Source organism: Salvia hispanica, chromosome 3, assembly GCF_029641045.1.
Source record: "Salvia hispanica isolate PSC_SH4W2 chromosome 3, Shi_PSC_v1, whole genome shotgun sequence".
Classification (NCBI taxonomy): Eukaryota; Viridiplantae; Streptophyta; class Magnoliopsida; order Lamiales; family Lamiaceae; genus Salvia; species Salvia hispanica.
The window spans coordinates 57905420-57920454 of record NC_142694.1 but is presented as its reverse complement, the minus strand read 5'-3'; the positions used below and the strand labels follow the sequence as shown (position 1 = coordinate 57920454).

At 37.0% G+C, this 15035-nt stretch overlaps 1 protein-coding gene across 1 annotated transcript; it reads right to left on the bottom strand.

Moving 5' to 3' along the window:
* Window positions 1-8947: 8947 nt before the first annotated feature.
* On the bottom strand, window positions 8948-11462 carry LOC125210777 (AAA-ATPase At5g17750-like). The gene is made up of 2 exons (XM_048110362.2): window positions 10396-11462; window positions 8948-9567 (listed from the first exon to the last, which is right to left on the bottom strand). Exons 1-2 carry the CDS (start codon window positions 11428-11430, stop codon window positions 9124-9126), a joined length of 1479 nt encoding a protein of 492 aa, XP_047966319.1. The 5' UTR covers window positions 11431-11462; the 3' UTR covers window positions 8948-9123.
* Between the last annotated feature and the right edge of the window lie 3573 nt (window positions 11463-15035).

Genomic DNA, 15035 nt, shown 5'->3' with positions numbered 1-15035 from the left:
CATTGTGTTTGTTTGTGCATTTATAAGATGTTTTACAAACATTTAAATGTATAAGAAGCAAACAAGTCCAAGTCTTTGTTTTAGTAGACCGGTTGTGGGCGTCGTTCACTTTGAGGTAATATGGTCAGTTCTGAACAGCAGAAGAACAATATTTCACAACCCAGATAGGCTTTGGCTCCTTATCGCGAAAGGTTGCAATGTCAGTCTGCATATTTCTAAGTCTTACTGAAATAAGATGTCATTGGTTTGGTATAGCACTGAACGGATCTAACGGGGAGATAAATCTTTATTGCTATATACTTGATACGCTCGGATTTTGCATGGTTTTAAGACCATTATTTGACCCGTTTTTTATGTCAAAGTCACTCTACATGTCCAATAATTGCATATTTTATACATTTTGGTATTTTGACGTGTTTTGTGAGAAATGTGCATATTTGAGCCGAAAAAGGGAGTCAAAACTCAAAGTCTGGAAATCTAGGGTCCGGACGGCGACCGCCGCAAGTTGTATGGTGACCGCCGGCGCCCGGCGGTCAGTGTTATGTAGCGGCCCGTCCGGCGACCGCCGGAGGTCATGCGGCGGTCCGCCACCGAAGGAACAAAGACTCTGGACTGCAACGCGGCGACCGCCGGCCAAGGTGCGGCGGCCCGCCGGAGAAAGGCGGCGAATCCGACTTGACCTAGATCTGCTCCAAGATTTACCATATTTTGAAGATCTTTTCCTTCTACAATGAGGATTGACTTTTCCCTATAAATAGGACCTCAAGCTTCATCAAATTAGAGCTTCTTTTTGCAAAATAATTCTCAGAGACCAAAAGCTAGAGTACGTCATTGTGCAAGGAGTTGAAAAAGGATTTCAAGAACATCAAAAACGACAAGGATTCAACCTACGGGTTTTATTTGCTTTAGTTTTATGTTCAAATTGTCTTCCCTTCAATCTATGTGTTTAGCTTATTCCATTATGTGTAACTAAACTCATAGGATTCTAGGGATGTGTTAGTAATGACTTTGGTTATACAATTCCTTTTTTCTATATAATATCCGTTTTATTTTTACTTTGTTTCTTCTCTAAGTTAATCTTGATGCTTCATGATTGAGTGACACAATCGTGTATGATTTAATATAACTTGCTTCATAACTGTGAGAGAGTTCTAGCGAGTTAGGTCCACTTAGTAGACACTACAGTTAGCTTCCCTTAAAACGGCACTGTTAATTGAAAGTGAGGACTTTTTAAGGGTCTTAGGAGCTTTTTGGAGTTACGTGTTAGGATTGACAACCATAATCTTGTAATCAACGTTTGCATCGCATGAGCATAAGCTAAGTGACTCGTCCTATCAAAGTAATAATTGTGCTAGGGTATTGTAGTTTGGAACCATAACTGTGAACGCACATCCCTGGAATTCCCCTTATCTCTATCGTTTATCTCTGTGTTTTATTTGCATTCAGTTGTTATTTGCTTTCAAATATTATCAGTTTTCAAAATTTCCCAAAACTTTCGGTTCTCCAGATAGTAATTGAGTTTTAGTAGAAGATAGACACTTTGTGTTCGTCTTCCCCGTGTTCAATATCCGGTACTGACCTTTGGCTATACTATTTCTAGTCTGTATACTTGCAGGTACTAATAGTGCTAAAAAATAGTGCATCAAGTTTTTGGCGTCGTTGACGGGGAAGACAACTCACTTTGGAGTGATATCTTCAAACGGACAATTTTACTACTTTGGATTTTAATTGCTCTCTGTTTTTTTATTTTGAGTTTTAATTTTTTTTTTATTCTTGCAGGTTTTGTATGCAAACGCGCTATGGGAAGGACAGCCTAGAACCGCTCAATCTAGAACTTGAAAGGACTCGTAAGAGAATAAGAAGTGAAAAAGGATTAGGATCAATGGGTGACAAAACAGACCTCGAAAAGCTGCATGAGATGGTCCAGATGTTGATGGACGAGAGAGATGCGGAGAGGGCAGCCCGCGAGGCTTTGGAAAAGAAGAACAAGGAATTAGTACCTGTGATGAACATGTTCAATCACGGGAATATGATTACTTTTCCTGAAGGTCCTCGTGTTGACACTAATAATTTTGAGTTGCGAATGACCCTTATTCAAAGGGTCGAGCAAACTTCTTTTGCATGTATGACCGCAGAGGATGCCAACCGCCACCTCTCCAAATTTGTGGAAATTGCAAACACTCTGAAATTAAATGGTTTCGATGACGATGCCATAAGGGTAAGACTCTTCCACTTTTCATTAATTGATTCTGCTAAAGAGTGGTTTGAATGCATGCCCATAGAAAAGGTCTACACATGAAATCTTCCAATTCATCCAAGGCCATGACAAGCCCCTCTACGAGGCATTTGCTCGTTTCAAGGCTCTTCTCCGGAAGTTTCCCAACCACGGTTTCACCGTGGACCACCAGGTAGGAATTCTCTATAATGGGTTTAACGAGAAGATTTGTGCTATGCTTGATTCAGGTGCAAATGGAGGATTCTTGAGGAAGACGGGAGAGGATGTCATGGCGGTAATTGAGGAATTCGCCACCAACAGCAGGGGGTGGACGAAAGAAATGCATAACATGAAGAGGGTAGTTGCCTTGGAAGAGGCCGAGGACAGCTCTTTTGCTAAGGAATTGGCCGAGCTCAGAGTTAGGATTGACCAAATGGATGTATCTAGGAAGGAGGATCCGATTCTACCAACCTCCATCATTGCGGTCTTTAAACCCGAAACTTCCGCCCCGATAGTGGAGGAAATCAACTACATGCAAGGAGGCGGTTCCAATAGAAATTTCAACAACAATTATCACCCTAACTAGGGGGCGGTAATTTCAACAATTATAATAGAAACCGTTCTCATCCTAATTTTTCTTATTCTAACAATAATTTCTTGCAACCCCCTACAGGATTTAATGTTAGCAAGGGGGGAGTAGTTGAGCCCATCAAAAAGGAAGAAAAGTATGACCAAGGGATCATGAAGATTTTGGAGGTGATTGCGCAAGATAGAAAGGTGAATGATACCAAGATCGGAGTTGTGGAAGCTAGGATAAACAACCTCGAGCAAGGGATAAACACGATCTCGACTACCATATCAAATAATAACACTCAAATGGAGCAAGTCCAAAAGAAGCTTGATGAGGACAAGGCAAAGGCAGCAGCACGAATGGATGATATCAACAAGAAGTGGGTGGCGAAGCAAAAATCTGGGGACTGCCCAGCCGCCTGCGGACTGCCGCCACCACAGCAGCGGGCCGCCACTGACCCACCGAATGTAATCTGCCAGACCACCGGCGGACCGCCACACACCCCGCGGCAGGCCGCCACTGAGACAACAGAATCATCCACCAAGCAGGGACTCGTGCGGCATAATGGGATTGTGCTCCCTTTTCAGCCAAAGAGGAAGTTTAAGCTCGAAGAGCAGTTCAAGCATTTCCTAAACAAGTTTTGTAAGGTCCATACTAACATTCCTCTAGTTGAATCGCTGCAGGAAATACCCAAATATGCAAAGTTATTAAGGGATGCGGTGATGAGAAAGAAAAAACCGACTAAAGTCGACCTTAAGCTACCACATCATTGCAGCGAGATCATCCAAAAGGAAAGGGCAGTGAAACAGAGAGACGCTGGGCAGTTCATCATAAGGTGTCAAATTGGAGAAAGGAAAGTTGACAAGGCCCTATGTGACTTAGGGTCATCCATCAATCTCATGCCACTGAAGTACTACGAGAAGCTAAACATTGGGCCACTCAAGACTTCAGACGTGACTCTTATAGGCTGGCTGATAACTCGTCCATCAAAACAGTAGGTATGATTGAGGATGTATTGGTGAAGGTTGACGATTTCATCTTTCCTGCCGATTTTATTGTACTTGATATGAAAATGGACAAGAATGTTCCTCTAATCTTAGGCAGAGATTTTCTAGCCACTTGCAAAACCTTGATTGATGTAGGTCGTGGGGAGATCACAATCAGAGTGACAATTATAGTCGCTCCACCTACAAGATTGAGAGCGAGATGCTTAAATTTGAGGAGGCAAAGCAGGCAGAGATGAAATGGCAGTGCATGGCAATCATGGTCATGGACTTGACAAAGACTCGTGATCCATTTGAAGTGGAGGACCCTTCAACCTCCACAATTTACATTGTCAACAAGGTAAGTCCTTCTCCTAAAAAGAACGAGCCTAATTCTTCTAATCCTAATTTGCAGAAAAAGAAGAAGAAAGGGCCCAAAGAAGACCACGAGGTCTATGTGATTAAAACCAACAAGGGGAAGTATAATTGGTGGAAAAAGCTAGGAACTAAGTTGGTCCAAATGCCGATTTTCAGCACTAGGATCGCTGATCCGCCCAATTGGTGGGCCACTTCAAGTCGAGCTAACGACTCAAAACAAAAGCGCTTGTTGGGAGGCAACCCAATTTTTATTTTGTTATTTCTTGTTATTTTCGCTTTTACTTTTCTTTCAAAAAAAAATAATTGGTGGCAGTCGCTGCACAATCCACGGCGGTCGTCATACGTGTGTCACATGTGCAAGATGGAGTCAGGCCTGGGGCAGGCTTAGGGCGGGCCGGAGTAACCGCTGAGCGGGCCACGGCGGCCCGCCAGGAAGCATCGTTTTCGACAGCCCGTGTGGCAGCCCGCCACGTAATACGTGGCGGTGCCACGGACGATCCAGAGACGGGAATTGGCTATTATAAGGTAAGCTTTCCATTCCTTCTCTAATTCATTCCTTGCACACAACCCCCACCATTATAAATCACCAAATTCACACACCCACACTCTCATTCTCTCATTCTACTTCAAATTTAGAGCTTTCCTCCTTCAATTCTCTTCAACAAAAGGTATGAATCCTAACTCAATTTCTGAGCTTTGCTTTAATTCTTTCATGGATTTTGGTATTTCTTGGATGAATTGTTCGGTAGAAACTCTTAGTTTGTGATGGGGGGATGATTGTGTGTGCTTATTTTTGAATTTCCATGGTTTAATTTGTACTTTGGGTGGTGAATTGTTGCTTAGTGAATAGTGATTCCCTCTTGTTCTTAATTGCTAATATGTTGCAATCATGTTCATAGCACTGTGAGGCTATTATTACTTCCATGAATTGTAAACTTATGAATTTTTAGAGATTGTTGATTTGTATTGTTTTATTGTTGATACGTCTCTGCATGGGGGATGAATTCACGTTGGGGGATAGATTGAAGTGCCCTATTTTTGTTGATTATGCTCTACATGTTAACATGTTACAATTTAGGATGCTATGATACACAAACTTGCACATGATTTTTAATTCTTGATTTTTGCTTGGTTACGTGCAAGTTTGGGGGAACCTTTGATTGCCTAGTTTGTTGTTGCTCTTTTAAGAGTGTGAATTTCTTTTGTAGGATAATGGGATCAAAGGGAAAGCCCGAGAATGCGAAGAATCCCAAAACCCGAGAATCCTAATATCTTGGGTAGTGGTGATAATGTCTGGAGGTGCTTAGTATTGTTATTGCAATGAATCGTGCGCTAGGAGAGTCTAGTTTGATAATGTCCTTAAGAGGAATTTGAAATAAAGTTTTATTATTCGGAAACTGGCCAATTTTATTCCATGAATAAGAATTTCAAACCAAGTCCACTATTGGAATAAATAAAATATTAATTGATTTAGTCAAAAGCAGACTTTAATTAATTGATGGACATTTATAACTTAAGCGCTGAAAATAACGTATTAAAGAGGAATGCCTAGAATTATTAGTAATTTGGGATTGGACGGGGGGTCAATATTATATTACTGTAGCGGCTGATTATAATATTATGTTTGGGCTTGAATTAAATTGGGACACAATTTAATTAAAAGTCAAGCAGGCATAGGCCAAGTCCAACCTCCATGAATCCCTAATCTGGCCCATCATAACTCTATATAAAGGAGACTAGACACAAGACATCATAATAATTATTCATAATAATTTTTTAAAATTCCTCTCTGGAAATTTTCGAATGTTCTCTCTTCTTCTAAGAGTAGCCTTTATCTTCTTTCTAGTCTAGTCCTTTCAGTTTTGATAAGCTTTGCCCACCCAAAGATCATAACTTGAGTTGGGGAACATATTAGAAGATTTGTGGTCGAGTTTCGAAGGTTATAACGTAGAGAAGGCGCGAGCAATGATGATTCTTTTGAGAATCAATTCGGTAATCCTAAATTGTAGAATTCATGTATTGTATTTATACCTTGAGCATGTATTATTTGCGTTCCAGCATGTAATTACTATGTATTAACATGTGAATTGATTAATCCCATAATGAAGCCACTAACCAAAATTTTGGTGGAGCCAACTTCAAGAAGTGACGCGTAATAATGTCGTCATGTTTAATAACATTGAGCATCGTCAATTTTCTAAAGGAAAATAAGTCGTATGCGCCAAGTGCACAAAAGACAAACGTCGTCATCTGAGATGCATACAATAGTTGGCACTATGGGAAATACCTATTAAAAAACATTGTTTTAATTTTTTTAGATTATAGTCTTGTACATAGTGTATTCCATTATAAACACATCAAAAGTGATAAAAGAAAACTTAGAGAAAAACTTGATCAAATATGACGAAGGTAATATATCAGTCGTGGTCACTAAAAAAGTCAATCATGTCGAGAACAGATTTGGTTGGTATATCAACATAGGCTCTACTTCCCACATGTGTGTCGACCGAAGTAAGTTCTATACTTACAGAAATGTTGAGGGGATGACGTTCAACATGGGGAACCAAGCCTAATTCGAAGTTATCGGTGTTGGAGATGTGGTGTTCAATATGACGTCTGACATAAATTAAAGCGATGCATGTCCTGGACATCCGCAAGAACCTAGCTTATAGATCAATATTTGTTAATAAGGGTTTTGAACTTATATTTGAATATGATAAGTTTTTTGTGTAAAAATTTAGAAATCCACTCGTGATAAATATGGATTCTACAAGCTTTAAAGCCTAAATATGGTCAGTTTTGATTATCTTTCATGAAAAATATGATCTTAATGTTTAATATTTGTACTATTTGATATTTTGACGTGTTTTGTATGAAATGTGCAAAATAGACTTAGAAAATGGCAGAAAATAGTCAGAATTGAAGTCCGGAAGAATTGGACCATCTCAGTGGTCTGCTGACACGAAGTCAGCAGCCGCCAATCGTGTCAGTGATTGATGCAAGTCCAATGGCCCGTTATATAAATCAAGCCTAAGCCGACGTACCTACCAGCGACCGATGAGAAGAAATTAATGATCCACCGAGTTCAGTGCCGAGAGTCCAGGAGTAAGTCAGTGACCCGCAGCAATCCACTAAGTTTGTACGGCGAATGCAATTTGTCCTATTTCGCTCCAACAGTTACCTTTCTGAGCTAGAATTATTATCATACTAGAAAAACACCTTGATGTTTATAAATACCAAAGAAGAGTAGAAGAAGAAAACAAAGAATTTGTCTTCGAGAAAGCTCATAACCTCGAGATGTGTAAGATATTTCTAGTTATTAAAGTTCTTTATATTTGTCCATGCTTAAAAAATTTCTAAATGTGTCTTGTTGATTTGACCATAATGAAAGTCAATTTAATTGTTAGTGCTCCACTCAATTTCGATTTTTTTGCACTATGAGATGGAAAAATTTTAGGTCAAATATTTGGCCCTTAAATTAGGTCTTGATTTGAAAGATTCAATTAAAAGTTGAACATGATAGAGACTCAATGATTAAGATAATATATAATGAGTGTTTTTAGTTATTACTTCGTCATCCTAACTATGATAACCTCGCGTCATTTATCCCTCTTCGTAATGTTCACAACTCTTATCACTATTTCACCAATTATCAATTTACTTAATTGCACCAGATTTTAATCACATCTCTGATATGTTGTATTTTCAATTTATATATCCTAATTAAATGTATATGTGAATAATTGAAAATTATAAATTGAATTAAAAGTAAAAGAAAATTTAAATAATGAGAACTACGTAATAAAAATATTAACAAAATGATAAAAATGTTAATCATTCATCGATAGGACCAAAATGCACTAGATTTCTTTGATTAAATGTATTGTTGTGGGTTTTGTGGCCACTTAAAGACAAATGATACAATTGGTCACCCAAAGATGTCTACTAGCTTGTTGTCGAGAAGATGGATGCATCGTCTGTGTGTACGTATTTCCAAATAGGAAAAGAATGATATATAGAGAGAAGTTGGAGAAAATTTGTAGAAGAATTGAAATTGTGGTGTCAAAATAAGAAAAAATAATTTATGGTATTTATAGGTATGAAAATGAATACACAGAAAAATGAAATGTGCCAAAAATTGACTTAGTTTTTAAATAAAACACTAATTTCAAATGATCTAATTAGTTTGAATTTTAAATATAAAAATTGAAAATTAAGAATGTCCACTTAAAAATAATTATCTAATTTGTAAACAACAAAGTAAAAAAATTTTCCAATTAATACATCTAACTACTTTTTCTGTCTCCAATTAAATATTTAATTTTTTTAACTTTGCGTCAGATTTTTTGTCTCATTTTGCTTATAGTTTTTCTAGAGGAGTTCATGTTTTAGAAGCTCCGCCTTTGGGGTTACGTATTTGGTTGATCCATGATAGCGTAGGTGTTTCTTACGACCGTTAATTGTGTTAGTTTCAGACTTTGCATGTATTTTTTTACCAAAAAATATACTATTAATTTTTTTTCTTTCTCATTCATACTTATATCTACATTTATTCTTCTAATTAAATACATTAACCGACTACTCTTAAAATTTTATGATAATTAAAAAATGTGTCGTTTAGACTGTACAAAAAGGAGTTAAGTTTGTATAATTGTGGCACATGGGCTGTGAGTGCCCTTTAGAACTCAAGATGTGTGAAGGTATTACACGCAATTATTCATTATTTGCTTCTTTTTCGGTCGCTTGATGTAGACTCGTTCAATGGAATAATTATTTCAGTGTTGCATTTCATAGTCGATGAAAATTGGAAACAATTTTGATTCAAACCTATGACTTCAATTTAAAGGGGAGCTCAGACAGAAATTAAATTCAATTGTTGAAATGGAAAAGCACTAAAGCAACATGTGATCAAACCTAAGCTAGCAATATCCAACCATTTTACCATACCAAATTAGTAATTTCTTAATGTGTCACATTTAAAAGTCGCTATCGTGGGCCGTAACTTGGTCTTTGGCCACACCAACCTCCACATCTTTTTCACTAATAGTTTTGGTGTCATCTTCATCTTCGTTTGTCTTGCTTTTTAGAAAATTTAGCACCTCATTAAGGGATAAATCGACATCATCAAATTTCATGAGCTCTTCGGCGACTTCAGCGGGCGTGATGTTCTTCATCTTGATTAGATTTTCGATCTCGGGGAGACTGGGGTGGTGGCCTTGGATGCCGAGATAAGTAGAGGCAAGGAGGCGAAACCCGTCGGGTGTGAGATAGGACATGTGTATGTGCATGTCCATGCGCCCCGGCCGGAGCAATGCGGGATCTAGCTTGCCTTTGTTGTTTGTAGTGAATACAATGATTCGCTCGTCGCCGCAGCTCGACCACAGCCCGTCGATGAAGTTCAATAGCCCTGAGAGTGTGAACTAAAACAAAATCTTTCATGTTGTTAACATTTCTAGCTACTGCACTCATGTTACCATGTACAATGTGGACCCAAGCATAACAAAAAAAAAGGCTTGAAATATGATTTTGAAATCAATCTTCAATGCATTTTCTCATATTGAAAGCGAAATGTCGATATTGAAACTAGGTTCATTGAATAATACTCCCTCCGTCCCCTATTAGGAGTCACTCTTTGACCGGGCACGAGTTTTAAGAAATGTAAAGAAAAGTTGGTTGAAAAAGTTAGTGAAATGTGAGACCCATTTTTTTTATATTGATTTTATAATAAAATGTGAGTGAATTGAGTTAGTGGAATGTGGGATCTACTTACTATTTATGGTAAAAATGAAGTGTGACTCTTAATTGGGGACGGACCGAAATGGAAAAATGTGACTCTTAATGGGAGACGGAGGGAGTAGTATCCAAATAACAAAAATTAATTCATGATAAAAATATCTCATATCTCATCGAAGATGACGACTTTCCTTTTTAGTTTGTTACTAACGTCTTAATCTCTACTTTATTCCATTTCTATTACTCCTATTTATTCTCTCCACCTGACCCACAAAATAAAACCGTATAAGACATGCCGCCCAGGGAAGGGTCATCTTCTTAGACACAGATGTTTCATAATTTTTAAAAGCAACTCAAACACACAACAAAATGAAATTGAAGCAAGAAAACAATAATAAGTGAAAATACATAATTGAAAAGTAGACCAATTTACCATATAATGTTAAAACAAGTGAATTCTTAAAAAAAAAATTTAAAAAAAACAGAGCATACTAGCAAGCATGTAAAAAAGCAACCTGAGTATCACGCGGGCGGTGGAGATGTGCATTAGCACCTTCAACAGCGGCGGCGACAGCGGCAGGGGAGCCTTTCCGGTCGGGAAGGTCGACGGTGCAATCAATGTCCTCAATGACAAGAATGGACCTGTTAGCAGTCCTGAGCAGCAGTTTCCTCAAATCCGAATCCCTTCTCACATTCGTGAGCTCCAAATCGTAGATATCGAACTTGAGATAATTGGCCATCGCCGCAATCAAGCTGGATTTCCCCGTGCCCGGCGGCCCATACAGCAAGTACCCCCTCTTCCACGCCCTCCCGACCCTCCGGTAAAAGTCCTTCCTCCTCACAAACCGATCCAAATCCTCCTTGATCCTCTTCTTCAAATCCGCCTCCATCGCCAGCGTGTCGAACGTGGAGGGATGCTCCAGATTGACGGAGTCCCAGACGGAGGAGCTGCTGTAGGAGGGGGCGCCGGCGAGCGTGTGGAGCTTGACGACCTTGTTCTGGTCCTTGATGACTTTGGCGCGGGCGAGGACGGAAGGGATGTAGGATTCGAGGACGGTGTCGCGGGACTCTTTGGTGAAGGTGAGCTCGAAGTAGCGCTTCTCGGAGTCGGGGTGGTGGGAGCGCTCGTCGAGATGGGGCTTGTTGTGTTTGTTGTGTTCTTCGTTGACGAAGCGCCAGAGGAGGGGGATGCCGCGGTGGGAGTCGGGGATGGAGTGGGAGGAGGCGAAGCGGAGGGAGAGGGAGGGGTCGTTGGGGCGCTTGGTGAGCTTGAGGCGGTGGGAGTCGGGGCGGAGGAGGGAGCAGAGGTAGGTCTCGGCGGCGGAGAAGAGCTCGTTGGAGGAGAGGCCGTCGCGCTCCTCGATGAGGAGGGTGGAGTGGGAGGGGCGGCGGGGGAAGAGGCGGCGGAGGAGGGAGAGGAGGAAGCGCTGGGCGGGGAGGGGGAGGAGCTGGTTCATCATTGTTTGGAGGAGCATGATGGACGCGGAGATGGAGGCGTACATCGAGAAGATGGACGAGGCTGGAGGCATGTGAGCCATCGACACAGCCATTTTGCGGAAGGAATACTATCAGAGTGAGAGGAACCCACTATTTATATATATTTGAGGATTTAATTTGTTGGGGTATATGAATTACTTCGGCACGAGTTTAAGAAAATTGCGTTAACTAACTTAGTAGTATCCAACTTCGACTAAAAAAAAAAAAAAAAAGAGGTAGAATAAAGTAGGGAACGAAAAGAAACAGACAGATGAAAAGAGACTAAAGAAGAGTATGAGTAAGTAAGAAGAAATGTGTTGGTTTTTACTAAAAAGGGAAATGAATCCACAACTATGCAACGTACTAAAATAGTAAAATGACTCCGGTATCATGAAACAAGGGAGTACTACCTACCTATTTGTGCCTCTCACTATCCACTAACTACTTTAACTACTCCCTCCGTCCCGCTTAAGATGACACGTTTTCCTTTTTAGTTTGTCCCAACTAAGATGACACATTTCCTTTTTTGGTAACTTTCTCTCTCCAATTAATACACTCAACCACTTTTTCTCACTCCTATTAAAATATTCATCTTTCTTCATCTCTCTGCTTTAATACCTACACTCATCTTCTCTCTCTCCAATTAAACACTTTAACCAATAACTCCTAAAATCCCGTGCCGGCTAAGTAATGTGTCGTCTTAGCCGGAACGGAAGGAGTATTTTTCTTCTAATCTTTGTGACTGTACTATATCTATTAATTCTTATGTCATTTCAAATGCATATATTTTTATTAGATGGAGAAAGTATTATTTTATTAGTTATGCGTTAATACTTGTGTCATTCTAAAATTCTTTATTTTTATAAAAGGAAGGGAGTATTATCTTTTAATTTTTTTTATTAATTTTGCATTAAAATTCATGTCATTTAAATAATTCTTATTTTTTTAACTTCTTTAAGAATGAAACAAAATACTGTAATAGTTATTCTCTGAATTGGACAACCTGCAAAATTCAGTTAGAACTTAATTTTATCTAAAAATAAATAAATAAGAGCCACCCATTGGTTAATCTCCCCGTTGGCCCGTTAGGCCGTTCTAGGAGAATTGCTCAAACAAGAGTGAGGATGTAAATCGGAAACATGGCTTTTTCCCTATATATATGCCCCTAAAAAGTTTTTCAGTTTTAGCAATGATTAAATCGCGTTCTCACACAATAAATTTATTAAATTACATCATCATAATGTTTACTTTATTATAATCATCATAATGTTTACTTTATTATTACAATAATAGTTGACACATATACTTTAAGTAATTTTTATGAAAATGTCGTCATACAAAATTATTAAATTATGATTCATTTACATCCACGTAAATTACCTTCACTTGTGCGAAAAATTAAGTAAATTCGATAAAGTTAATTATACTCCTATAGAATTTAAATTTTTTGAAATGTTTTAGGAGTACCGACGGTGATTAATGGATAAGTGCCATTAGAGATTAAAAATTATACTCCATAATAACATCAAATTTACTTCATCATAAAACTGAATTTACGACATTATTCTAACACTAAAATGCAATCATTATATGCAAATTATTTGAATTTGGTTAAAACTTGTGAGAAAAAAAAAACGTTATCACTTATCATAAGTCATAACTGATTGTTTTATTAATTGACAAAATGACCACTTAATGTTATAATTAATTAAATTTGGTTATCACATAGTTGTTGATTTTATGATTACAACTTTGATATTTTATCCTGATTATACATTAAATCTAGTTCTTTTTTTATTACAGTCAAACTTAAGACATCAAAATATAGAAGTGGATATGATATTGTGTCAAAAGATAAAAGAGTTTATGTCCTTGTGCGCGTGCACAGTGAGACCATATATGATTACTAAGCATCTCCAAGTGGGTAATTGAAAAGGTATATTTCTCATTTACTTTCTCAAAAAAATAATTATACCTTCTTAAAAAGTAATGTATTCCAAGGAAAGAAGGTAAATTAAAAAGGCAAAATAATGTTAACTAACATTTTACCCTTTCTATCAAGAAGAGGTAAAGATACATTCTTAAATGAAAAAGGTGTTGGAACATGAATTTTTTTAAAGAAAAAATAAATATGATAATTATTTTCTTTTATCTTTCCATTTACCCTTTCCTTTTGAGATTCTCTTAATGTTATATTAGCTATTTACTTATAATAAGGTTAAATGGTAGCAAAGTTTAATAGTAAATTATAATATTCGTGCTCATCGTGAAAAAGAGCTCCACAAGTTTATAATTGTAATAATTTCATGCGTGCTTTCAATTTGATATTAAGGAAGACAAATACAAATTGAATTTCCTTGCTTTTATATGAGTGTAATCAATGGTTCAACCACCCTTAATGCTAGCATATTGTTGGGAAAATAGCAGCAAAAATCACTAACTTTCTTTGAAATTTGGTAGTATTTTTTACAAACTTGAAAAGTGGTTTGAAATTTGGTATTTCTTACAAACTTTAACAATAGTGAGAAATACTAAGAACGTTGGATGATGTTTCGATTTCCCATAAAGTTAATGTTCTAGCCAATTTTAATTGGTGTGGCTTGTCGGATGCCCTACGTGTAACCCCTGGAAGATGAACAAAATGCACCATTTTTTAAAATAAGAAAATATCATGGTTTCGAACTCTAATTCTGTAAAAAAATAAAGTCAAAGATGTCTTAATAAATGACAATTTTTAAAATGATTTTAAATGTAATTAGGGTTCAAAATGACGGACGTTTTCTTATTTTTAAAATGGTCTTTTTTGTCCACCTTCTGGGGGTTACACGTATAATATCTGGCGAGCCACGTCAAATAAAATTTGCTGAAAAATTAACATCATGAGAAATGACACACCGTCCAAAGTTCATTATATTTCCCGCCCTTTTAAAGTTCAAGAGAAATACCAGATTTCGAGAAAATTTCATGATTTTATGGTTATTTTCCCTACATTTTTTTGTTTTCTTTGTCCATTATTTCTTTCTTTATTTGTTAAACGATAACTTCTTATTACCAAAATAAATCTATAGAATATTGCATGAAATCTAATATTTTACTCGTTTATATATATATTATTTTATTCAAAATCTTTTTATATATTTTGTATTAGTATTTTATTTATTTTAAAAAGCCTAGTTTACACTAGTAAATATATTTGTATAATATTCATAACAAGTTTGGATTTTTAATTAGTTGTTTATTTCATTTATTATTTCTTTTACGAATCCCATCAATTAATTAACATATGACTTGTTTATAATTATAAAATTCTTAATTTTTGTAATAAATGAGTAAGTGATAACGGATATATGTATTAAAACATCTTTCAAAATCAATTAATTATAATAAGAAAAACAATCAAATTATTAGTATGATGTAAATTTATATATATGAGTATAATATTTAGATGACTAATATATGGTCAGGAGTATATGCAACTTAATGCTTGTTATACATTTAGGGCTACTTATTTATTTTATTATTGAAAATATACTCCGTTTTCAAAAAATAGAAGCTCTTTTTCTTCTAGGAAATGGACCAATAATCTATTAATATTAATTCCACTATTTTTTCATAATTCCACTATTTTTTCTCTTTCTCTCCCTTACTTTACTTATTTTTTTCTTCAGATCCCTTAATT